General features: G+C 34.6%; 1 protein-coding gene across 1 annotated transcript; it reads right to left on the minus strand.

Moving 5' to 3' along the window:
- Positions 1-543: 543 nt before the first annotated feature.
- Positions 544-27,946, minus strand: Actr10 (actin related protein 10). Its single transcript, XM_026384136.2, has 13 exons — positions 27,608-27,946; positions 25,961-26,033; positions 22,512-22,594; positions 21,345-21,453; positions 19,114-19,221; positions 16,315-16,382; positions 15,967-16,046; positions 10,601-10,636; positions 8,620-8,699; positions 8,464-8,537; positions 3,967-4,048; positions 2,141-2,342; positions 544-744 (listed from the first exon to the last, which is right to left on the minus strand). The coding sequence occupies exons 1-13, from the start codon at positions 27,682-27,684 to the stop codon at positions 563-565; spliced, it is 1,254 nt and encodes a 417-aa protein (XP_026239921.1). The 5' UTR covers positions 27,685-27,946; the 3' UTR covers positions 544-562.

Here is a 27,946-nt window from a genome sequence, read left to right on the forward strand (position 1 = left end):
AGTTAAAAAGTGAATATTTCCATACTTTATCAAATGCTTGACCCTGCTACCAAACATTCTCAGTCCAAAGAATCAAATATATTCTCAGAAAAGCCACACTACTATAATATGGACACATGAGTAGCAGAAGAAAAAAATTTCAAAAACAGACTCATGTTATTCTTTGAAATAACTGATAACGGTTAATACTTTTCATTCATTAACTGAAATAACTGCTGAAAATAATAAAGTGAATGAAGTCTTCAGTACCTAGGACAGATTAGGTGAACTGTGGAAGAATGCTATTATTCTTTTTGAAAACTGGACTGTGTTGTGTAACGAACTTCCAAAATTAAAGTGCTTACCTACATTTCACTGACAGAAAGACAACAGCAACAGCTACCATTTTATTACTACACAACAGAAACAAAGTCAAACTAATTAAAAATTAAGAGAGTATATACAGTAATGCTTTCATTTCCACTAAAGTCATCTATAATAAAGCATCCCACATACTTTGTACAATTTGCTTATAATTGATTAAACATCTGAAATGAAGAAAAGTTGAATTTTAATCAAACTTTTATTTCTCAGTGGAAAATGCTCTCTTCATCAAAGGTGGCTGAGCTTTCCCAACATCAAACATCATTTCCAAAGGTGGGTTATTGAGAGAACACCAATCAGGGATACGGCCCGTCTGATTATAATATTCCTTTGAAACTGAACGGCTCCCAAGTATATCTTGCAATGCTCCAAAAATAGCCCCTGTGTGGTAAAAATAATTTTACAGTTAAATTAAAATGTTTTACCAGAGACCTTTGAATAGCCATATATCTACTATATGAAAAAAGTGGACTGGTAAAATTCAGCAGTGCATATTCACACTCTTTAATACCAGTTATGCTGTATTCTAAATACTAGGGTAAGCCCTAATTTCTGTGTTGAAAGTAACTAAATAGCTTTCAGCAGATGATACTGAGTATGATAACAAGTGTTACTGTATCTGGAAGAAAGTAAGATAAAAGGTATTTTCAGCTTTGTGTAAATACAATCAATAAGACAATTTTCTTAAATGTCCTCTTGCCACAATTCAATAAAATGGCAGGTAAAACTCAATAGGAATCATTTTAAAGTCCCAAGATTTTATACTGGAGACCTTATAAAAACACGAGTCAGTTTTTATAAAAGTAATTTAGTTATTAAATCCATTTGTCCTAGATCAAAATTACATTATTCACCAAATTCTACAAGAAATACTATGTTCATTTAAAAATCTTAATAATTTATTTTTCTCTCTGAATGTATAATATAATCCTGATACCTAACTAGCTCTAAGTGCATAATAAAACACATGTCAGAATGTATACAATTATACAGATTCACAATTGTGTTTCTCTTCAAAGTAGTTACTTAGTAGGCAATTTGCTTATTTCAGTGAAAGGATCATTACTCAGAACATTCTCTGAATGTTCTCAGAGAATGTTCTGAGTATAATCAAACATAAAGGGGTCAATTTTCATTTGTGGCTCTTTAGCTCTGGAAGGATTGCTTTGACCAATGGCAGCATCATTAGAATAAATTTATAACTATCATTACTCTGAGAGATAACTTTAATTGAATAGAAAAACTTACTTAAAATCACAATGCAAATAACAAGAAAAATAGGTATATTTTTCTTGTTATTTTGAAGATTAATTTAAAGAGTAGTCACTGTTCAGAGAAAATTTAATCATTTTTATTAAGCAGGCAATTTTGAACATTGATTTATTTAATATAATCATTTTATATTCATGCTTCTCAGAAACAAATTATTACATAATGTTTTTAAATCTAACTTATTTTTTTCATTGTTTTTTTTTTTTAGTTATATATAACACTGGAATTCATTTTGACATAATTATAAAGGCATGGAATATAACTGTTCTAATTCAGACCCCAATACTTCCCCTTTCCCTTCCTTCCTCCCTCTGTTCCCTTCTCTCTACTGACCTTTCTGCTATTTATTTATTTTTTTTAAAGTTAGTTTCTTGTGGGTATACATGAGATGAGATTCACTGTGGTATGCTCATATATGTACACATGAAAGTTAGGTCAGACTCATTCCACTGTCCTTCCCTTATCCCTTCCCCTCAATGCCCTTTATTAAAAACAAAATTCTTACCTCCCAACCAGGCTACGCAATTAGCCTTTGCAGGTGGAGTGTGAATTCGGAATGTCTTGGTGCCAAGTGCTTTTTGATATTTTGGTTTTTCTACCAAATACCTTATTTCTGCAAGCAACCTGTGGAGAAATCCTGGCAACATAGATGTGCCCCCTATGACTACCAAATTTTCTGCTAGTTGCTTCCTGGTGTCTATTGGGCACTGTTATTTAAAAAAAAAGAAAAGAAAGAAAGGAATTTATCCTTACTTGGGAAAGTACTGCTTGATTAAAGCAAACACATAGAAGTATGTAGTATAGATTAAATACTTCATCATTTATATTACAATAAAGTCACCTGCAAGTTTTTTGTGTTTTTTTTTTTTTTTTTTTTTTTTTTGGTGGTGCTGGGGATGCTAGGCAAGCACTTTACCAATGAGGTCTTGTGCATGCTAGGCAAGAACTCTACCAACTGAGCTATATACCCAGCCCTGCAAGGTTTTTTTATGTATCAAATACAACCACCATAATCCTACCATATTATATGCACTTAGAACTTTTAAATCCACAGGGCATATGGCAGTAAATATGTGAGTATTTTTTGTTTTGTTTTGTTTTTGGTATTGGGGATTGAACCCAAAGGTGCTCTGCCTCTGAGCTTTATGCCCAGCCCCCCCCCCTTTTTTTCATTTTAAAACAAGTTTTAAAAGTTGCCTCCAATTTGCAATACTCCCATCTCAGCCTCTTGAGTTTCTGGGACTACAGCAACCTGGTATTTGCCACTGGTATTTGGATAGGTTCTCATTTACGAAGTAGAATGACTAAGTTGGGACAAGAGCGTAAAAAGTAACTTTTCTTTTGAAGTTAGGAAAATATGTGGAAGTTTAATTTTTCTATGGTGTTATCTTCAGAGTATTATATCCAGGGCCAGTTTTTGAGTAGAAAGATAACACTTAAAAATTGTTTTCACAACAGTTCTAATAAGGAATGATATGGTCATCCAAGATGATATTATTTTAGATAGTCATTAAACAAAAGGGATATAGTATCATTTGCCTTATGGAATTCATTTGTTTTGAGATGGAGTCTTGCTACATTGGCCAGGCTTGCCTTGAACTCCTAGGGAAGTGATCCTCCTGCTATGCTGTGGAGTAGCTGTGACTACAGACATGGATCACTGTGCAGGGCTTTGCCATGTGGAATTTAAAATTCAAAATTATACAAAACTGAGTTTGAAGGAACCACAAACCACACAAGGAATAAAGTAAAAACTGTATCCCTGCTTTGAAAAACATACGTATGTTCAGGGCAGTAATTATTCTTGGGTTTGAAATATAGATAACCTACCTATCTCAGTGTCAAAGTAAAACTCATTAACTAAAACATTCAACAGAAAAGTTTTAAAAAGCAAAAAAATGTAAACCACTGGAAAAAGAACAGTAAAAAAGGATTCCTAAAAAAGGCATGCTATAATCCCCACTACTTGGGAGGCTGAGGCAGGAGGATCTCAATCTCAAGGCCAGCCCTGATAACTTAAGTAAGACCCTGTTTCAAAATAAAATGCTTAAAAAAAGGGTGGGGGATACAGCTCAGTGGTAAAGTGTATGCCTAGCTTTTGCCAGGCCTTAGGTTCAATCCTGAGTTTACAAAGCAAAAAAGGGGGGAATAGTAGTACTCTACAAAAGCTAGTAAAATTCGACAAGCACAATTGCTAGTGAGATAAGGGATATAAAAACAAACAAAAAATTCACTGTTTTTTTTTCTTCTCAATAATACATGACAAGGACACAGAGAAACTAACATTTAAAAAATGTTAAAATGTCGAAACAGAAACTTTTAACAAAATACCTGCAGAAGAGAATCCAATATTAACGTAGCAACTGATTTCTCTTCATTATCTTGTTCAAAGAGAATTTCCACAACTGAATCTCTGAAATTACAAAAAGACAGGGTTTGGTTGATATTATATAATATGACTGAGAATAAACCATTAGCTGACACTGATTTTTATGTATAAGTACTATGTTAATGCAGAATAATTTTTAAAATACAAGATGGTCTCATTTATAAATGAGGAGAATAAAAGTACCTGCCTCACAGGGGTTGATTCAATGAGTTAGTAGAGCAAGTTTTGGCACATAGGTATTCCCTAAGTATTAGCTATCACTATTACTATGTATAGATTAACATATATTTTGTGCCCAATTACACCTCCCCAAATCCAATAACAGAAGAGAAACAGCATTCTGTAAAAGTTAATAAGATTCAGTAAGTATATAAGTCAATGATACAAGGTATTTAAAAATAACTAAAAACCCCTCAACATTCCTTCCTTCCTTCTTTCCTTTTTTGGTACTGGAAATTGAATCAGGTGTGCTTTGTCACTGAACAATATTACCAGCCTTTTTCATTTTTTATTTTGAGACAGAGTCTTGCTAAATTGCTTAGGGCCTCACTAAATTGCTGAGGCTGTCCTCAAACTTGTTATCCTCCTGCCTCAACCTTCTGAGTTGCTGGGATTACAGGTGTGCACGGTGATGCCTGGCTGTTTTTTATTTTTTAAATATGATGGATCTTTATTTGTTTACTTATATGTGGTGCTGAGAATCGATCCCAGAGCCTCACACTTGCTAGGCAAGTACTCTACCACTGAGCTACAACCCCACCTCCTGCCTGGCTGTTTTAAAAAATTAAACACGACAAAGATTGCTAGTTGCCTAATAAAATATCCATTCCCCTTTTCTCAAATTAAAAGAACTATTTTGGGGCAGCATGAAAAAGATCTTCAAGTTGATGAAATATTTCTGTTTTTTATTATATATATTTAAGGTAAAAAAAATTATGTTTTGATTTAAACATATATAATGAAATTATTAAAACAGTCAAGCAAATTAACCTATGTATTCCTGTCCATAGTTACCTTTTTATTTGTGGTAAGAACAGTTAAAATTTACTCTTACCAAGTTTTCAGTATATAATGCAATATTGTTTACTATAATCCTTAAGTGAACACCATATCTCTAGATTTTTTCATCCTGCAAAACTATAAATTTGTGTCCTTTAGCCCCCTTCTCTCCACTTTCTTCCCCTTGTCACATTGGTGGTTACTGTTCTATCCTCTTTCTAGATATTTGATGTTCTTTAGATTCCACTTATAGGCCAGGTGCAGTGGTGTGCACCTATAATCCCAGCAACTTGGGAGGCTGAGGCAGGAAGATCTAAAGTTCAAGGCCAGGCTCAGCAACTTAGCAAAACCTTGCCCCCAAATAAAAAATGAAAAGACCTGGAATTGTAGCGATAAAAAACACCACTGGGGTTTAACATCCCCAACAGAAATACAGTTTGCTAGTTTTGATATTATACTATAGTTATTTAAGATATAACCATGAAAGAAACTGGAAGGGTTCTCAGGAATCCTCTATTATTTTTAGTAACTAATCAATATTACTTGAAAAAATTGAAAATATGACCTCCTTTGTGTGTTGGGGGGGGGTAGATACTAGGGATTGAATCCAGGGGTACTCTATGGCTGAACTACTATCCTTTATTTTTAAATAGGAACTTGCTCAGTTTCCCAGGTTGGTTTCTAACTTGAGAACCTCCTGTCTCAGACACCTGAGTTACTGGGATTCCAGGTATGTAACATTTATGTCTGGCTATAGAACCCCACCAGTTAAAACACATAGCTACATATAATCAAATATGAGAAAATAAGATTGAGAAAAGTGATGATATATGGAATTTCAAAAATATTTTCTTCGGGGCTGGGGATGTGGCTCAAGCGGTAGCGCACCCGTCTGGCATGCGTGCGGCCTGGGTTCGATCCTCAGCACCACAAACAAACAAAGATGTTGTGTCTGCCGAAAACTAAGAAATAAAATATTTAAAAAAAAAATATTTTCTTCAAAGGAGGGAAAGCACTTTTCTTCTTAGGTCTATTTGCTTGAAACACAGACATGGAAGCTATATGGCCAACTATCCTGGACATAAGGATCGGGCTACATCCCAGAGATGACAGATGGAACTTCTGAAGCCACTATCTTCATGTTTTTATAATTTGTGGCCAAATCAAATCCTAACCAATGCAATATAAAACTAACTGTAAATGTGTATTAAGTTCTATTTTTATAAAATCAGGATACACATTTTAAAGCTCTAAAATCTTTTCAAAACACAAAAATTCTTTTAGTGATATTCAGCCCACTTGCTAAACTCTTTCCCTTTCATCATTCAAGTAAATTGAGGCCTGCAGTATGCTAAACATTTATGGCAAGTCAGCCCCTTGCTGCTGTGTGTGCAAACTTCTGCTTCCAGTAGTTGAGATGCATGCTATGAAGAGTGGGTTTCCTGTTTCCAAATCTTTTATCACTTGATTTGATATTCAAATTATATAACTTAATAATTATTACTTAACCAATGAATATTAAGGTAGAAAAAAAGTTGTTCTTTCTATGAAAGCTATGCTTTAGAAAGACAAAAATTTTAAAAAGTTTTTTAATACAGGTGAGACAACTGTAAAAGTCGAGAAGAAAATAACTAGAAGGATTATGTACCAAGACTGATTCATAGCACCTTTAAGCTCTTGATATACTTTTAAGACCACCAACTGACAACTGGAAATCATAAACTATGAACTACTGGCTTATGTAAACTTAACTCAGAACTCTATAAGCAGACATCTTCAAAGGTTTTCTGTTTTTGGTACCAGAGATTGAACCCAGGGGAGCTTAACCACTGAGCCACATCCACAGCCCTTTTTTAAAATATTTTATTTAGAGACAGGGTCTTACTGAGTTGCTTAGGGCCTTGCTAAGTTGCTGAGACTGGCTTTGAACCCAGGATCCTTCTGCCTCAGCCTGCCAAGCTACTGGGATTATAGGAGTACACTGCCAAACCCAGCAGTTTTTCAAATAAGTACACATTTATGGGGATTTGGGATATGGCTCAGTGGTACAGTGTGTGTTTAGCATATACTTTTATAACTCAGGTTTAAACCTCACTACCACCAAAATAATAAAAGATTAAAAGTGAAAATAAAAACACACTTATGGGCTGGGGTTGTGGCTCAGCAGTAGAGAGCTTGCCTAGTACATGCGAGGCCCTGAATTAGATCCTCAGCACCACATAGGAATAAATAAAATAAAGGTATTGAGTCCAACTACAACTAAAAAATAAGTATTTAAAAAAACACTTATGCATTTTGTTAAAATATAATGTTTAGCATGTGACTTTTAAAAATATTCCTTTATTGCATAGTGTTACATATTAATTCAAATAAATAATAAAAAGTGAACTACTAATTAATCCTGAAAATTGATTATGTTTGGAATAAGGCATTCTGTCTACCAAAACAATGTTTTAAAGCAAGAGTCAGGTGATCATGGCCTGTGAGTAAAATTCAGCCCTGAACCTATTTCTGCAAATGAATTTTTACTTGAACACAGCCATGCTAAATTCATTAGTATTTAGCATGTTTATGGCTGATTCTGTGCCCCAACTGTAGAGCCAAGTAGCTGCAAGGAGACTGAACATATGAACCACAAAGCCATACATGTATTTTTTGGTCCTTTATACAAAAGTTTATAAGCCTCTATTTTAAAGCATCAAACCTTTTCTTTTTTAATTTTTTAAGAAAGATATTATAGCATATTTTTATGCTTTATAAGATGATCCAGCCAATTTCTAAATATATTAATAATACAAAAGAGCTGAGGCCAATTGTTGGAGTACGGTCTAGAAAAGGAAAAAGAGTCATGGGATTCAATCTATGGAGTCTAGGTTTAAAAGACATGTTATCCCTGAAGCAATATTATGGTACTCAATACCATCAGGTCCACTACCTGTTTTTATCAAATATTTGGTATCAAACTTCTTGTTATGCCTCAAAAGAATTGCTAGTTTTGTTACTAAAACTAATTCTGAATTATTCTGATAACAGAAAAATATACTTTTTTAAAGTTTTAAAAACCTGAATATAATTAATGATGAATTATGAAGCTTAATGAAAAAACTCAACTGGCCAGGCATTGTTTTGCACACCTTTAATCCCAGAGACTTGGGAGTCTGAGGCAGGAGGATTGAAAGTTTGAGGCCAGTCTCAGCAACCTTGTGAGATGCCCCCTATCAAAATTAACAACAAAAAAATAAAAATGGCTGGGGACATATCTCAGTGATAGAGCACTCCCGGATTTAATTTCTAGTACTGTAGAAAACAAACAGGCAACAAAAAAAATTTCTATTGTCAAATTGGCAATACTATAATAAGGGCTTATAAAAATACAAGTATTTTTAAAAGCCAAGAATTTATTTTGCTTATTATTGTGCTCATAAAAATTAAGATCTAACCTGATCGATCCAAGGACATGTAAAATCTTCTCTCCATCTAATGGATAGTCAACATTTGGGGGCGGTGAGGGACGCTGAAATAAAGATATCATAAGTGTTAAGTCTATACATGTTGTAACCTATGAAAAAATAAGATATATTTACTTTTTAACCTACCTCACTATTCCCATCAATATTAAATTTTGCAGCTTGGATTTTTAGTCCACGCTTCAGGTCACTTACAAAGCAAGTGCGCACTTAAAAAGAAAGGAGGAAAAAAGACTGTTAATAGCTTGTGATTAACTAAACAGAGTAAAATTACACAGCAGTTATCTTAACAATTCTAGTCAAGTGTTCATGTAAAGTAAAGCCACACTGAAAAAAGAAAACTACCTTTGAGGAAAACCTTTGTACATTTCAGGATACTAAAACGTATTTTAGTATCCTGAAATGTAGCTTTTCCAATCTAACAATTTTTTTTTTAAACCAGATTTTTACTCCACCACCCTGTTCTTTCTGAACCTTTATTAAAAAATCTTGGTTGCTCAGAACAGTTGCAAGATTTTTTGACACAATTATTTCCTTCTGAGAACAAAAATTTAAAAGCAGAAACAGAATTGAAGTTAAACACAGGAAACATGATGACTTGGCTGAATTACTTGCAAACGACATGTATTATGCAAAGAATTTTATTGAACTATGAGTGTGTTGTATACTTATCTTTAATAGAAATGGGATCCTTTTGTACATATTATTCAACACCATAGTTTTTCCTTAACATTATCAACATCTTTCCAAATTTACTTATCTAGCTCCTTCTTTCTAATTGCTACCTGATATTCCTTATTATGAAGTTATCAAATATCTCTCAATATTCCCCTTTTAAATGAAGTGAACACTTTAAATTTTAACATGACAGATTGCTTCCCAAAAAGTGTATTTATTAGAATTATATATATATATATATAACATATATATATTCACTTTTCTAGAATCTCACCAATACTGAATATCTATCTTTTAAACTTCTGCCAACTGGATGCTTTCCTAACAGGATAGTTAAACAAGTTTTTATAAGTTAGAGGTCATATAAAAGAAACAATTCACATGGTCAACAACTGTTATATCATAGAGAATAAGACTGAAAAATAGGAAGGAAAGGCATTATTTTACTTGAGATAAGTTCATTTTCTTGTTGAATGTTGCAATAGGCTTGATTACAAATGACTAAAATTTTGTAACAATGAAAAAAATTTTTAGTAAGTATACCATATAAAAAAGCAATATAATGAAGAGCAAGAACAAGACCTATTTATAGACCTGATGCTCATTTTACCTACTTGGGTGACAAAGAACAAATGATCTAATGTTTCAGGAAACTGACTATACTAAATTATCTTCAAATCCCTTTAACTCTAAAATCCATTCTTATCTAATTTTCTATAAGAATTTCAGAGTATTAATTTTACATGATACTCCAAATACTGAAGAACACAAATTGTATTTTAAATGCTTTTCTTTGTAGTGAATAAAAATACTAGAAACCCAATTTGAATATTATCATAAAAATCTATTCTAGTAAAGTAGAAGTAATACATCTTATTAAAGTGAATCCAATATACTTTGGTTCTAATTCTAGAATTTCTGAATAGCCAGTAAAAATGACTAACCTTATTAAACATGTACAAAGAAAAACCCAAGTAATAAAAGAAACATCAGATGACACTGAATTAGTGGTTTTCTTAAACAACTGTTATTTTATACTGTATAAACTAATAGTTTCCTGGTAACCCTATATATTCCATATATAATTGAGAAGCTGCTTCAATAACATATCATGAATAATGAAAGAGCTCCCATGGGTCTTAAGAAAATCTGAATTTTTATTTATATTATTCTGTAACCTATCCACTAAATATTTTAGGATTTTACATTATGACTTTATTTTCTATGTAATTATTTAAAAACATACCATCCAAACTAACACTAAAGATTGAAAGGAGGGGCTGAGGCTAGGGCTCAGTGGTAGAGCACTTTCCTCGCACATATGGTTTCAATCCTGAGAACCACAAAACAAACAAACAAATAAATATTGTGTCCATCTACAACTAAAAAGAAAAAAAAGAATGAAAAGGATAAAAACAGGAACTTAGTTTACCTTTAATGTCCTCTAAGATACCTTCTGGAACTGAACCTAAAACAAAAATTTCATTTAGAATTATAGAACTTTACTAATAATTTATAAGCCTCATAAACTGCATTCACATTTCCATTTTTTAGCTCAGCAAAACTTAAAAAGGTATTACTACTACAATTTTTTAACAACCCTAATAGAAAAATTAATTTTGCTTTTGGAGAATAAATTTCATCAAAGTCAAGAGAAGGCATAGAAGTTGAAGTCAGGTGTGAAAAACTGCTACAAAAAGTCAGACACTCGTAAATTTTATAAAAATGAAACCATTAAAATAAAGTAGGGTAACTGGTATTAAATAGGACTGACCAAGAAAATCTTTAACCATAAAGCTGTTTACTAGTTGTCTTATAGAAAAGTACTTAGAAGAAATCTAGGACTTAAGGACGAATTATTTTTCCTTTACAAAATGTTCCAAGTTTCCTTATCTTTTCTTTGATAATAAGTAACTATTAGTAATATGCTAATCCATCAAGGTCTGTGTGTATGTGTATTTGGTGTGTGTGTGTGTGTATGTGTATTTGGTGTGTGTGTGTGTGTGTGTGTGTGTGTATCTTTTTTGGGGGTGTGGGTACTGGAGATTGAACCCAGGGGTGCCTTATCACTGAGCTACAACCCCAGCCCTTTTTATTTTGAGATAGGATCTCACTAAGTTGCTAAATCTCTCTATATTGCTGAGGCCAGTCTCAAACTTGTGATCCTCCTTCCCTCAGTCTCCAGAATCATTGAGATTACAGGCATGAGTCATCCCACCTGGTATTCAATACATGTTTTCAAAAAGGATCACATAGTCTTTTAATTTCCTTCAAGATAAAGGTAATATTTTTTAAAAAGAATGAGAAAGTACCAATTTCAAAGAATTCTAAGCAACCTATAGAGCCTTTGAAGATGGATGTTGAGTATGTTATGTTAACCAATGTCATATGGTGTTGTCACCAACAATTTTGTTTTCTGAGTTAGAAACAGAATTTTCTAACCAAAATTTCAGTCTTCTAAACCAAGATATTTAATTCATTCTTAAATATGTAAAAATATTTTGATTGATTATAAGAACAAATTGTTGACATCAATGAAGCTAGAGATCTGTGGCTGCAAAAATGGATCATGATTTCTTAAACATAATGATGTTGTTCTCTGACCTAGATCTATGTATCTTGTCTTCTATACCTGTCAATTCTGATGGCCAGTCAAATCAAGCATTAAAATCAATTAAATTATGAGAATATGATGGCACACACTTGTAATCCAGTTACTGGGGAGGATAAGGCAGGAGGATCACAAGTTCAAGGCCAGCAAGACTGTTATCAAAATAAAAAATCAGTAAAAATAGATGAGGATGTAGCTCAGTGGCAGAGTATGCCTCTGGGTTCAATTCCCAGTACTTCAAATAAATAAATTAATTAAATGACACTCAAAAACCACAAATTTGGATGGAGCTGAGTGCCATGGTGCATGCCTGTAATACCAGTGGCTCAGGAGGCTGAGGCAGAGGATTAAAAATTCGAAGCCAGCCTCAGCAATTTAAAATTAAAAAAAAAAAAAAAAAGAGAGAGAGAAATAGGACTGGAGATGTGCCTCAGTGGTTGAATGACCCTGGGTTCAATCCCTGGTAGCAAAAAACAAAAACAAACAAACAAACAAGAAAACCACAACTTTGAGATGTTAAACCTTAAATTTAAATAAAAGCATACTAGGGCTGGGGATGTGGCTCAAGCGGTAGCGTGCTAGCCTGGCATGAGTTCGGCCCGGGTTCGATCCTTAGCACCACATACAAAGATGTTGTGTCCGCCGAAAACTAAAAAATAAATATTAAAAAATTCTCTCTCTCTTTTTTTTTTTTTAAAAAAAAGCATACTAGTTTTGAAAGGGAAAAAATGTTTACTATTAGGATTATACATCATCTAATCCTTTTTGACTTTTTTGCACTCAGAATATAGCAATAAAAGTGTGTGTGTGTGTGTGTGTGTGTATAGTTTGTAAATACACATATATATTGAAGGTACACGTTTAAGTTTTTTAAAACCTGGGAGGTCAGTGTATGATCAAAACAGTTTGAGGATTTCTATCTTTAGGAGTTAAAATCTAGCTCATAAAAGGATAAAGATATTCCAAAACATTTAAACTTGGCTAGAAAAACAGATGAGAGAGATGTGAATGGATTATAAAAACCTGCAATTTACGAATAAGTGTTAGGCCGGGTGCAGTGTTGCATGCCTATAATCCCAGCGGTTCAGGAAGGTGAGGCAGAAGGATCGAAAGTTCAAATCCAGCCTCAGCAAAAGCAAGGTGCTGAGCAACTCAGTGAGACCCTGTCTGTAAATAAAATAAAAAAAATAGGGCTGGGAACATGGCTCAGTGGTCGAGTGCTAAAAGCCAGTGCAGTGGCACACACCTGTAATCCCAGTGATTTGGGAAGCAGAGACAGGAGGATTGCAAATTAAAGACCAGGCTCAGCAATAGCAAGACCCTAAGAAACTTAGAGAGACCCTGTCTCAAAATGAAAAATAAAAAGTACTGGGAATGTAGCTCAGTGGTTAAGCACCCCCGGGTTCTATTCCTGGTGTTAAAAAAAAAAAAAAAAAAAAGAAATAGTTTTTTATAGGCGAATGTAAGATAGGTTTGCAAATAAATGGTTTAATTTAGCTAAAGTCAGATGCTGCTTTGGGAAGAGGATACTTAATTTTTCTGTCTGCCACCCGCTGGCTTCCTAGGAGGAACTGGACCCAGAGGTGTTCTACCCCTGAGCTACACCCCCGTCCTTCTTATTTTTTTGAGACAGGCTCTTGTTAAGTTGCCTGGACTGGCATCCAACTGTAACCCTTCTGCCTCAGCTGCTGAGTTGCTGGGATTATAGGCATGTATCACCAAGTTGAGATGAAATAAATTCTAAATACTAAATGAAAGATGCTGTTGAAAATTCAACTGAGAATACTCAATTATATCTAACACCTATTTATCTTATCTTTGCTAAGGATCTTAAAAAAGAGAAATTTTAAATGTATTTCCATTTCTGATCCTGCTATGTGGGTGATTTAGCAAACAGCAATATGTTTATTTCCTTAACTTTAGTAAGATTGCATGATGAATTATCATAGATTTGATTTGGGGAAGTTTGGGATAGGAAGATTAGAATCAATTGAAAAAGGTTAACTAAAGAAAGGATATCCAAATGCTGGGCACAGTGGTGCATGAATGTAATCCAGCAGCTCAGGAGGCAGGAGGATTGACGGTTCAAAGCCAGCCTCAGCAAAATCGAGGTCCTAAGCAACTCAGTGAGACCCTGTCTCTAAATAAACTACAAAACAGGGATGGAGATATGGCTCAGTGATTGAATGCCCCTGAGTTCAATTCCCAGTGACACCCTCCCAACCCCACAAAAATTATTTTTTAAAATATTTCTGAGATTAACAAAGGGGCAAATTATTCTGCTTGGGGAAGATCAGGATGGCTTCACAATGGAGGTAACATTCCAGATGAGTTATGTTGTAGGATTAAAAACTCAACTAGGCAAAGAAAAACATCCCAGGTAGATAAATGGAATAAATGAAGGCATAGGATTATGCAAGAAGGACTCATGGTGCTTGAAGGACTGAAATAAACTAGTTAGGGCTAAGAGGGAGAATCAGGTCAGACTAGGAAGAAACCTGTATATGAAACATTATTTGGATTTTAATTAATAGAAGCTAACAACAATTCTGAAGCAAAAGAGCAATTTAATCAGATTTTTGTGGAAAGTTACTCTTGACAACAGTGTGAAATAGACAATCAGTTCAGAAAATAGGCTGCTATAATAAAAGGAATTAGATTAAAATAATACCTTTGTTTTCATATGTTAAATGGTGTGGAAAATGGAGGGAAAAGATTAATTTTGAGAGATTTCTTTGGAAGAACTGAAAAGATTTACTAACTCCCAGTTCTCTAAAATGGGAGATAAGAAAGATGTTGTTGGGCTGGGGTTGTGGCTCAGTGGTAGAGTGCTTGCCTAGCATGCATGAGGCACTGGGTTCGATCCTCAGAACCACATAAATGTAAAATAAAGATATTGTGTCCACCTAAAACTAAGAAATAAAATAAATATTTAAAAAAAAAAAGAAAGATGTTGTTATTCTCATCTAAGAATCACTAACTGAAATACACAGGAAGTCTTAGGTTTGGGGTCCCAGGTGACACACATAGTTTGTGTCTGATAGTCAGCTGGAAATATGAATATCAAGTTCAGAAGAAGGATCAGGCTCAGTGACATATCTGAGACTCAATACCATACAGGTATACTGAAGTAATGGAATTAGATGAGATCACCTTTTAAGTAAGTAGAAAGCGAGGCATGGAGGCGCAAACTGGTAATTCCAGCAGCTAAGGCAGAAGGATCAAGAGTTCAAAGCCAGTCTCAGCAAAAGCGAGGTGTTAAGCAAGTGAGTGAGACCCTATCTGTAAATAAAATACAAAATTGGACTGGGGATGTGGCTCAGTCAGTGGTCAAGTGCCCTTGAGTTCAATCCCTGGTACTAAAAAGTAAGCAGCTGGATGTGGTGGTGCATGCCTATAATCCCACTTGCACAGGGAGTCTGAGACAATTGGATTTCAAGTTTAAAGCCAGCCTCAGCAATTTAGTGAGGCTCTACACTACTTAGCAAGACCAGGTTTCAAAATAAAAAAATAATAAAAGGGCTGGTGATGTAACTCAGTGGGTAAGCATTCTTGGTTCAATCCCTGGTATCATATAAATAAATAAGTAAATAAAAGCAGAAGAAAGTAGGAACAAAAAACTGATCCTTAGAGAAGTGAGTGGAGAAAGCAAAAGCAGAGGGTACCAAGAAGGAACATTCAGAAATAACAGACACCACAAAAGAAAAACCTGAAAGCTGAGGAAAAGGAGATTTTCAAGAGTATACGATGATCCACGATGTTAAAAGCTGTAGCAACAATGACTAACAGAAATGGATTTGGTCATTAAGAATTTAATGAAGAGCCAGGTGCAGTGGCACACACCTGTAATCACAGCAACTCAGGAGGCTGAGGCAAGAGGATCCAGCGTTCACAGCCAGCCTCAGCAATGGCAAGGTGCTAAGCAATTCACTGAGACCCTGTCTCTAAATAAAATACAAAATTAGGCTGAGGATGGAGCTCAGGGGTTCAGTGCCCCTGAGTTAAATCCCCAGTACCCAGGAAAAAAAAAAAAAAAAAGGAATTCAATGAAGACCTTATAATTGGGGAAAGGTCATCAGAGTGTTGGAGGAAATCAGAGTAACTAGGCCAAAGGGCAAATTCTAAAATATAAGTTAAAGAAATGAAAAGAGTATAAATTAGTCTTAAACAGCTCAAAGTGAAATTACCCATCACAGAGGGAAGACTCTGTTCTTTAGCAGCACCCGTGTCAACAGTACATTGTTCCAACAGTTGAGTTTCCAATTCCCTGAAATTTGAAAAAGTCACAGAAATTAAAATATTGCAACAAATATCCTTTTCTCACTTAAAACTTTTACTATATAATAGATTATGTGCTTTTAATAATAAAATATGACGCTTTTATCCTTAAAAGATGAATACATTCAAAGTTAAGAGAGAATGGAATGAATGAAATTAATAAGCCCTCTATTGACATTCATCAATAAACAGATTAGTATCTGTTTTTGTAACAAGCAAATGTGAAAAGAGAACCTGCTAAATTCCAAGAGACTTACCTGTGAAGAGCTTTTCCTCCAAGGGGTAGTGCTCCCCAACAATTTAGTACTGGGATTCCTTCATATATCTATATGGTAGTCAAGGACATTACTATTTTAGAAGATATAATGTGGTTTTCTTGATATTTTTCTCAACTTCTGGAGTACTGTTCTAAATCTACTTAGGTGACAGGCTCTTATATTTTATTTTTAAAAGTTACAGAAATATCCTTTTTCATATTCTTCACCAAAGAAAACATTTAAAAAATAAGCCGGGCACAGTGGCATACACCTGTAAAACCCCAGCAACTTAGAATGAGGCAGGAGGATCCTTAAGATTATAATAAGGTTGCTTAAGGCACTGTTAAAGTTACTGAGGCTGGCCTCAAACTTGTGATCCTCCTGCCTCAGCCTTCCAAGATGGTGGGATTATATGTGTGCGCTACCATGCCTGGCTCGAAGACTTTTTAATAAAAAAAATAAAATATATCATTAAAGATTTTTACTGTATATATTGGAATAGTTTTTTTTAAAAATATTTTTTTAATTGTAGATGGACACAATACCTTTATTTATTTATTTGTTTTTATGTGGTGCTGAGGATCAAACCCAGTGCCTCACACATGCCAGACAAGTGCACTACCACTGAGCAACAACCCAAGCCCTGGAATAATTTCTTAATATAGTGTTTAGATAAAATATACTATTAATCTTATTACTTTTGCTTGTGTTTTTTTAAAATAATGGTTCTTAGAAAACTTTAAATTACATATTTGGTCCATATTATATTTCTATAGGAGAGAGCTTGACTGATATTCTATAAAAAGGGGAAAAAGTATACTGGTAAAAGTACTGGTTTTAGACACAAACATATGACTGTGAGTCACAACTACCTTTCTCAACTTTTAATTTATTCATTTATGTAAAGATAATACTTATGTTGTAGAGTTGTTTTGAGAATTAAAACAAAGTACTTTATATTTAACTACTAATTTAGTTCCTTGGAGTACAAAATTTTATTTCCTCCCCACAAATATTTCTTCCAATAAATATACATGGATACCTTAAAACTGAAAGAGTCTTACATGCATGTACTTCAGCTACCTTTTTTTTCAATGAAGCAATGTCCCCTTGATATTCTAACAATACTTATGGATAACTCTGCTTAAATGTTCATAATAAAAAAAAAAAAATGCAGCTGGGCACAGTGGCTCATGCCTGTAATCCCAGCTTCTTGGGAGGCTGAGACAGGAGGATTTTGAGTTCAAAGCCAGCCTCAACAAAGGTGAGGTGCTAGGCAACTCTGTGAGACCCTGTCTCTAAATAGAATACAAAATAAGGCTGGGGATGTGACTCAGTGGTTGAGTGCCCCTGAGTTCAATTCTCAATACCAAAAAAAAAAAAAAAAAAAAAAAAATGCAGCAATTTATATAATAATTCCATCTGGGGACAACTTGAATTATTAGTAAGTTCTTCCTTAGTGAATGACATAAGAACTCTAACATCTAACACTTAATTGAGCAAGCTACTATATGCCAAGTCCTGTGCTTAATACTTCACATACATTAACTCACTCAACTCAACCCATGTAATTCTTTCATGAGATAGAAATATTATCATTGCTATTTTAAAGATGTGGAAACAGAGGCCAGAAGAATTTACATGACTTGACCAACATTACACCTAGAGTAAGCAGCATAGCTGAGGGGGCTGGGGTGTGGCTCCATGGTGGAGCACTTCCCTTGCACATGTGAGCACTGGGTTTGACCCATGTGCGCACTGGGTTTGACCCTCAGCACCACATAAAAATAAATAAACAAAATAAAGATATTGTGTCCATCTACAACTAAAGAACAATTTTTTTTTTAAAAAAAAAGCATAGCTGAGATTTGCACTTATTGTGTATTTGATTCCAAAATCTAGGCTCATAAATCCTATGGTATTCTGTCTGCATGAAAGCCCCCATACATAAAAGAAAAAAATGTATTCATTTTTCTAAAAGTGAACATTTCATCTATTTGAAGGAAGGCTGAATTCATTCTGCCATACAATTTTAAGTTTTGGTTTTTTTTATTATACTTTCTCATTTCAGTTTCTCTAATGACTATTTGTATGATTTTTTTTCCTTAGAATTTAACTATCCTAGTCAACTTCTTCAACACATTATAAATAGCTGTTTCTGGGGCTGGGGATGTGGCCCAGGTGGTAGCACGCTTCCTGGCATGCGTGGGGCACTGGGTTTGATTCTCAGCACTGCGAGGGAATAGAATAAAGATATTGTGTCCACCTAAAACTAAAAAATAAATAATAAAAAAAATAGCTGTTTCTTTTGAAAACTGAATAGAATATTCATCAAGTCTACTCTTGGACTATATACTAGAACTCAACTATAATTAAACTTTCTACAAAAAAGTAAATTTAAATCTTAAAATCCTGCAAACTTTTACCACATGGTAATAATACTTGTGTATAATAACCCCAAATAGTTCAATACAATAAAAAATCATTTGTAGCCAGGCACAGTGGAGCATGTCTGTAATCCCAGTGACTTGGGAGGCTAAGGCAGGAGGATCACAAGTTCAAAGCCAGCCTAAGCAATTTAGCGAGGCCCTAAGCAATTTAGTGAGGCCCTAAGCAACTCAGCAAAGCCCTGTCTCTAAATAAATTATAAAAAAGGGTTAGGGATGTGGCTCAGTGGTTAAGCACCCCTGGGCTCAATCCCAGTACCCCCCCCCAAAAAAAAATCATTTGTAATAAACCACTTATTTCAGTTAAAGCATAGTAGAAATTACATAATTGGCTGGTTGACAAAAAAGATACAGGTAACACCAGGCTTTCCCTGTATCCACAATCTAGGACCATAGCAGAGTTAATTCCAAGTGTCAAAAGTGCCATTAGATGACTTGGAGCAAGCAAGACAGATGGAACCTAGAAAACAACAAAACTAGAATGAGTGGCAGTTTTTGAAGATATTAAAATACATTTGAAAAAACATCACAGGAACATAGTATTTATTTTTATTATGGTATCCAACCATTTTATAATATTTAGCTAAAAACTAGTTGCTTGATTTGAATGAATTTAATACTGTCATAAATAAAAACCACTGAAGTTGTTTCATTACAAAGTGATAATTCTGAAACATTTTTATTAATACTTGTTCTATTTCCTTAGAAGTGGGAAAACAGAATGGGATAAAAGACATCTGGAAACATAAGTTCAAAGACGATTTAAAAAAATACAGTGATGAGGCTGATGAGGCAAGAGGATTGCAAATTCAAAGCCAGCTTCAGCAACTTACTTAGCAAGGCCCTAAGAAACTGTCAGACCCTGTCCCTAAATAAAAAGTAAAAAGGGCTGGGATGTAGCTCAGTGGTTAAGCACTCCTGGGTTCAATCCCTAGTACCAATAAATAAATAAAGAAAAAAAAAAAAAAAAGGAAACAAATGCCTTTACCATCCAGAGGAAAACACAGAAAAGAATTTTTAATTTATTTGTGAAGTTTGTAATATGAATTATATTTTTAAAACACTATAATCTAGCAGTTAAAATTGAATTGAAGAACAAAACTACAAAAATCTTAATTGTATGACATTTTCTCCATTCAGAAGTTGACAATCTAGTGACACCCCAAACACTAGATATTTGGTCCATCATAATCAAATAGCCAAAATAATAGCTATATTTCCCTTAGCTAAGTAGATATAGCAAGTATTCTAGTCATATACATAAGGATAGTTATCAAACACAACTAAATCTCTTAAAAGCATAGATACAGAGAACCTTCTTTATTCACCTAAGAGCTGATATAAATTCTTACTGTTTTGTTTTGTGTTATTCTGACAGCACGTGAAATTCCCAACTTTATGATATCAATAAGAAGAGGAGGCTATGCAATCTGTTCTCTGTACTTATCTTACCAAAACATAACTTAGGAAATATTAACTGCCCTTACCACACAGATACTGATTTTTAGTATTAGATATATTCCAAGTTCAGTAAAATGCATGAAACAACACGTTAATTTCTTTTTTTTTTTTTTTTTAAGAGAGAGTGAGAGAGGAGAGAGAGAGAGAGAGAATTTTTTAATATTTATATCTTAGTTCTCGGCGGACACAACATCTTTTGTTGGTATGTGGTGCTGAGGATCGAACCCGGGCCGCACGCATGCCAGGCGAGCGCGCTACCGCTTGAGCCACATCCCCAGCCCCACGTTAATTTCTTATATACTGTAACATTTTATGTAATCATCCACTTTCCCTTGCTGAAAAGAACCCTAAATTTCAAGGAAGAGATTTTAAATAAATTAAGTAGTAAAGATTCTGGCATACTTTAAAATGTAATAATCTTATAATATATTCTCAGTCTTAAATAAATAATCTTGACTCCTATAAAATAAAAACTTCAAGTAATATTACTAATATCAAGAGAGGTCTCATTCCTGGGACTGCCCACTTAGTCTAAAAGACACAGTACTTTAATATTCCACTTAAAAGGAATTTAAAACTTAAAATAAAATTTAAAAAAATTGAAGAATTCAGAGCAATCAGCATAACAAAAACTAGAAAGATCCAAAAGAAAGAAAACATAAACTCCATAACATACCTTTTAATTCTGAAAAAAAAAAATCCTCCCAAACTACATTAAAATAAATACCAGAAACACTAATAAGAAATATACTATCTAAAGGTTAGATAAAATGTTAGTTAAGCATGAAATAACCATAAAAAGAAATAGCCAATGTGAAGAGGTTTCTGTCATCTGATTCCACAAATATATTGTATAATACACACAATGAAAGAAATAAAAATGCTGACTCATTAGTTTAAGTTTTGAGTGCTTATCAAAAAAACAAAAAAGGCAGGGAGGAGGGTGGGGAGATTCCCTAACATTAATATGTATGACTTTTATTACTTGTCTACTTTGTGAATGTGTAAGTGTGGTACTAGGGACTGAACCCAGGGACTTGCACATGATAAGCAAGTGCTATACCACATAGCTTTCTTCTCCAGTTTAAAAGCAGCTCAATCATTTGACTTAAAAATAGTTACCTCAAAATACTTGAAAAGAACACGAGTGAGGGTCTCTCTGAAGTGAGAAGGACATAATACCGACTCAATAATTACAACTCGACGATCTCTGGGATTCACCAACAAATGCCTGAAAAGAGATAGTTTTGTTTTTAAAAGTAAATAAAAAGTTGGTACTTATTTTGTTAATTAATACAATTTAAAAATAGAGAAACTGCTCTATCCTAGCTTTATGACAAAAAGATATCTCCACTTTATCACCCCAGAAAGGTTATGTTTCTGAGCTCCTATTATGTGCCATGCACCATGCCAGAATCTCAGAAACTCATTTATCTCAGAAAACTAAAACCACAGCCCATTTTGACTACTAGCTTTAGTCATTAAAAAGATATTTTCTTTTCTGGGGTTATGAAAGTAATAGATGTTCACAAAACTTCAAAATGTTACAGAGATTAACTTGTAAAGTTCAAAAACCTTATACTTCTATTACCCAGAAACTACCCCTAACAGTAGTCTATATATTTTTTCACTCTTATGGATGTGTACACGTATCTGAACAGAAATATTCATTCCACAGATGTTCTTCAATTTGTCCTTTGCACTTATCAATATACCTAAGCCACATTTCTGTATCACTAGACATAGATTAAAGATCCAGGGCCCTGTGCCTGCTAGGCAAGTACTCTACTACTGAGGTATATCCTCAAGCCCCCAGAACTCCCTTTTTATTGGCTACATGTCTTTCTGTATGGATGTATAATAATTTACATGTCATCTCTTTTATTAATGGGCATTTGATTTATTTTCAATGTTATGCTTGTTTTGTTTTCTAGTCTTCTAATAGACACCCACATCTATCTATCTATTTATTTATTTTGGTGTATGTGTTTGTGAAGGGGGGGGGTGCTGGGGCTCAAACCCAGAGCCTTGTGCAGGACAGGCAGATACTTTACCATTGAGCTACATCCACAGCCCTCCATTATACTTAAAAAAAAAAAAAATTATTTATTTTTCTAATATATTTTTGAAAAGGTTGAAAATAAGCAAATAAAAATGACAACGAAAGCCAAAAAACTTTTTTGCATCAGATGTAATACAACCAAATATTATTATGACTGGCATTAAGAAAACATCTAATTGCAAAAGCTAAGAAACAAACAAACCCAAACAAATAGAATTCCACCTTACCTGAAATACAATATGTGGATGAATTCCTTTAGGTAGGAATATAATTCTTCTGTATTTATATTATACTGAACAACTTTGATTGGCTATAAAAAATTAAAATGACTTATATTAATAATCTCAAAATGTGCTCATTTATTTTATTGAAATATTTTCTCAGAATAAATAAAAAGCAATGTGTATTGGGAATAGATTAAAAATTTAAAAAATAGATTAATTTCTTAAATTAGGAATCCATAAGAACTGGCAATATCCAAAAAAAAAGAAATTTTTTGTTTATAGTAATAGAAGTATATATCTGTAAGTTAAGAGCTATGCTCATACACATTTTTTTTTTTGCCTGACTTACCATGTTAGCATGACTGATAATAAAAATCAATATTGATTAAAAAGAATTAAAGGACTCCTCAAATAATCCATATTTGGTTCAGTCCCTAGTCACTTCCAAAGCACTGAAATCATCCCTTTTACATTACCACACTCATTTATCTGTAAAATGTCTACCTTCATGCTAGACTATAAACTCCAAGGGACAAGAAAAATAGTAGTTTATTTATAAACATGGTAAAAGCTGGGCACAATGGTGCATGCCTATAATATCAGAGAGAGGCTGAGGCAGTAGCATCAAAATCAAGGCAACTTAGCAAGATCCTGTCTCAAAATAAAATATAAAAGAAAGGGGCTGGGGTTGTGGCTCAGTGGTAGATCACTTGCCTAGCATGTGTGAGGCAATGGGTTCAATTATCAGCACCACATATAAATAAGTAAATGAATAAAGGTCCATCAATAACTAATAGAAATTTTAAAAATAAATAAAATATAAAAAGGGCAGGGATATAGTTCAATGGTAGAGTACTCTAGGATTCACTCCCCAGTACTGCCCCCATCAAAATCTTAAAAACAAGAACATTAATGCTAAATATGTAAGCACTATCAAATCACGAGTATAATACAACAAGGCTTCACTCATGATCCTCAGAAAGCTCTAAGTACTCCAATGTATCATTGACAGACCTGTCTTCACCTACTCTTTTAAAAGGAAAGGTCTTCAGCATGGCTCACTTCTTGATTTTTTTTTTTTTTTAAGTTGTAGATGAACACAATATCTTCATTTTTATTTATTTATTTTTTATGTGGTGCAAGGGATCCAACCCAGTGCCTCATGCTTGCTAGGCAAGTGATCTACCACTGAGCTACAACCCCAACCCTCACTTTTTTTAATTTTTCAAATTTTTTTTTCACTTCTTGATTTTAGAACATTTAAAAAATGTTCTAAACCAAGTATAGCCCCAAATAGATAATCTTTATATATATTTACCTTTTCAAAATAATAAAAGCTCAAAGCACTAAGAAAAATGTCAGTGAAGATGTAAAGGTTCTAAGTTCCATCAGGAATCTACCTAGTAACATAATAATGCCAATTATTATAACACACAATGACATGAAAAATGAATACATGGAACTTCAATCACATTTTGATCATCACACCACAAACAGCTACTATATTTCTGGCTTGTCAAAGCATTTGCAGAAACTCTGAAATCAAGAAAATGATTCCATAATCAAGTAAAAAGATTTATGATACATTCCAGGACCAATATAAATTGATATACTCTACAACATCTATTTTTATAAAACTGAATATGCTCCTATGTGATTACTAAGTCAGGGGATAATATCTATACTATCAAGGTGTTCTTAGTTCATATTAGGGAAAAGCTAAAATTATGATAGCAAAGTTATAACCTTCATTAAGAAAAAGTCTTCAATTCAGTGGTCACACAGGTACTGATCATTTTACATCTATTCAAGAAAAGTTTTAAGTGATCCCATATACTAAAGATCCCTCCACAGAATGGATCCTTAAAGTTACTGGGCTGTATCTCATGGTCCCAATTTAACAACAGCCACACTGGTTAAGAGCTTGCTTCCACTTGCATTATCTCAGGACCCAATGGCCAATATTTCAATTCACGGTTTTGGGCTGGGGATGTGGCTCAAGCGGTAGCGCGCTGGCCTGGCATGCGTGCGGCCCGGATTTGATCCTCAGCACCACATACAAACAAAGATGTTGTGTCTGCCGATAACTAAAAAATAAATATTAAAATTCTCTCTCTCTTTAAAAAAAATAAAGATCAATTCACAGTTTTATTTTGTCTTTAATATCTTTTCGGATAGCCTCCAGCACCAGTCAAAGCTATTCAAATTTTCATGAATTATTAACTATTGTCTTTGCTAGTTCATTGTTCACAAAGTTACACAGGTTTTGTTTAGTCTACTCCAACTTTATGTTCTCCATAAACTTGTTTTGTTTTTTGAAACTCTACAACAGCAGGGCAAGGTCCTAGGGCAAGGTCTCAGCTCAGGAGGCTAAGGCAGGAGGATCCCATGTTAGCCTCAGCAACTTAGTAAGGCCCTAAGCAACTTAGTGAGAACAGTCTCTACATAAAAAAAATATATATATATATAAAAAAAAGGGCTGGGGATGTGGCTCAATCCCCAGTACCACCCCAAAAAAAGTACCACAGGTTTTTCAGGATTATAGTGTTGTAACAGCAGAACCATCTATATCTTGTTTTCTAACCAGTGAATTTTATGGTAGACAAAATTACTCTATTCAGTCTAATTTGCCAAATTAGCGTCAGCAAGACTTATTTAATATTTAGTAAAACTTTTTGTTGCTAGGTATGGTTGCACACACCTGTAATCCCAGCAATTTGGGAGGCTGAGGCAGGAAGATCTGGAGTTTAAAGCCAGCCCCAGCAGATTAGAGAGGCACCTAGCAGCTCAGCAAGACCATGTCTCTAAATAAAATACTAAAAAGAGCTGGGAATATTGCTCAGTGGTTAAGTGCCCCTGGTTTGGATCCTAGTACCAAAAAGAACCAAAACAAAACAAAACAAAACAAAAAAAACCAACAATAAAAAAAACTGGTTTCTCAAAATTCTTCTGGTTTTAGAATTTTAGATAGATAAGGAAATGAAGACTTTGAATAAGGTAAGAATAAAATTGTTCAGTAGATTATATTATGCTACAGGGCATAAAAATCATTATACTAAGGTTAAAAACTTTTCTCTTGATATTATATGATTCCACTTACATAAAATGTGCAAAAAGGCAAATCTATAGGAACAGCACATCAGCAGGAGGTGGACATAGGAATCAACTATAAGTAGGTATTAGGAAACTTATTGGGGTGATAAAAATATTCTAAGATTAGGTTGTAATCTGAACATATGTGACAAATTTATGGTATACAAAATTAGACCACAAAGTTGACTTAAAAAAAAAAAAAAAAAACACTTTCTCTTGGGAAGGTAGATCATATCATTTCTCTTGGGTACATCATATCATACATTTAGCACTATTTTAATCAATCTTATCTGAAGTCATATTTTAAAATATTTTATATTACAGAATTTATTTTGCTTATTTGTTAAAAAATAAAATACCTTAGGCATGCCAGCTCTTTTTATCACACTGGGAATTATACATCTTGGACCAGTTTCTCCAGCAAATCCACACCTGAAAATATAAGAAAAATTAAAACACTGCACTTATAACATTTTCAATATTTATTTAAGTTTTTGTGTATTTGTTTCAAAACTATGCCTATAAAAATATCTGGAAATACCTTTGATGCATTCAAAGGGACACTACCCAGGTCCTGTCAAACCGTAAGAGTTTAGTATCATCTAATAGTAATTTGTACATTAAAGGAAAAAAATCAAATCACCTCAAGTTTTTGATGCTGAAATAAACCAGTATATCGTTTTTGGTCAGTACTTATTTTTTCCCCAATTTTTAATTATAGCTGAATTTGAGACAAGAAATTTCTACAATCCTAGATCTGCATTATATTATGTGACTTCATTGATACCGTTATGCATACATCACTTAATGGTGATTTAGTTAATGTGCAACACTATCCTGTGTAATAGCTTTTTGCTTATTTCTTTAATGTACAGTCAAAATAACCTTTGAGCAGTAATTCAAGATATCTATTATGTTTTTTGAAAATATATTTTTTTAGTTGTTGATAGATCTTTTATTTATTTATATGTGATGCTGAGAATGGAACCCAGTGCCTCACACATGCCAGGCAAATGCGCTATTGCTGGGCCACAGCCACAGCCCTAGCCCTATTGAGATAAATAAGAAAATATTTTACAGAACAACACACAATGTATGAACCAAGGATTATGTTTAATTCAATTTTGTAGCTCTCGAGGTTCAATTTTTCAGTATATCTTTTAACCACTTAATTTAAAAAGTTATTTAATACTTACTACATGTTAGATAGTGCTCAAAGACATATAAGGACTTCAAGTATTTCCATACTGTACATATACAGTCAGATAACTGTAACTGCAAGACACTTTTCTCTCTTGAGCCTCCTACAAGGACTCTTAAACTAGGGTGCAAAAACCACAAAGATGGTCCGCAAATCCCTGGAAGCTGTATGCAAATGTTTTAAGAATTGTGCATTTGTGAATGCCATCTGGCTTTCAAAGATTTCTCAGCCATCCAAAGGCGCATACTAATGTTTTCAATTTGTTTTTTTTTTTTTTTAATGCAAAAATCTAATCTAAGAGTATAGAGAACCCAACAAAGGACAGTGTCCTTAACTAAATTCCCTAAGTTGGGGAGCAATATCACTATCTTAAATAATTTCCAGCACCAACGGAAGATCCGTTCAATAAAATTTTAGAGTGGAAATCATTATCAAGTGTTACAACTGGTTGCAGCCTTCCTGATCAAACGAACTCAGGGTAAGCGGGGTCCAGGTCATCGCTGTCATCCCCTACACAGAACCTCAAAAGGTCCCTTGGGTTTGAGGTGATGACCACAGAGGCAGCGAGGACGATCCTCTCAAAGCTCCCTGAGTCTCCCTTCCTCCCAGCCCCACTTGCTCATCAGGATTTGCATCCCTCAAGGTGTAAACAAAAGCCATCACTTGGGGGGAGGGGGCGGTGCCGAGAAAAAGCACGGGGGAGACCGGAAACTGCCCTGGGAACCCACAATGAAGACCCGGGCTGGGCCGGTACTCAAGCCAACTGAACCCCCAGGGGGCCACAGCGGGCGCCGTGGCCACTCACTTAGTGAAGGCCTCTCCTAGGTCGATCACGACAGCCGTTTTCTCGCCGCCGCTGCCTAGGCCCTCGTAGAGAGGCATGGTCGTCACGCAGACCCAGAGGACTGCGCGGACTGTGCGATCCACAGGCCTCGGCTCTCCGGGAGGGGCTGGGGCTGGGGCTGGGGCTCTACCGCGGGCGGTGGCGGGGACCTCGCGTGGCCGCGGCGCGCCAGCCGGGGCTGTCTCAGGCTGTGCCTCACTCCGCGTCAAGCCCAAATCCTCTAGGTACTCCTGTCTGCGGCATTTGGGAGGAGGAACCGCGGGCGGTCGCGGATCTGGGTGCGGGGGCACGGAATCTGAG

This window comes from Urocitellus parryii, chromosome 6 (genome assembly GCF_045843805.1).
Source record: "Urocitellus parryii isolate mUroPar1 chromosome 6, mUroPar1.hap1, whole genome shotgun sequence".
Taxonomy (NCBI): domain Eukaryota; kingdom Metazoa; phylum Chordata; class Mammalia; order Rodentia; family Sciuridae; genus Urocitellus; species Urocitellus parryii.

Bases quoted from the DNA above. Each gene is read 5' to 3' on its own strand.
- Actr10 (XM_026384136.2), bottom strand. From the start codon at position 27,684: ATGCCTCTCTACGAGGGCCTAGGCAGCGGCGGCGAGAAAACGGCTGTC. The intron at 26,034-27,607 runs GTGAGTGGCCAC...TTATATTTTCAG, and splicing joins CTAGGAGAGGCCTTCACTAA to GTGTGGATTTGCTGGAGAAA. The intron at 16,383-19,113 runs GTATCTTTTTTG...ACTACCATATAG, and splicing joins GGGAAAGCCTGGTGTTACCT to ATATATGAAGGAATCCCAGT.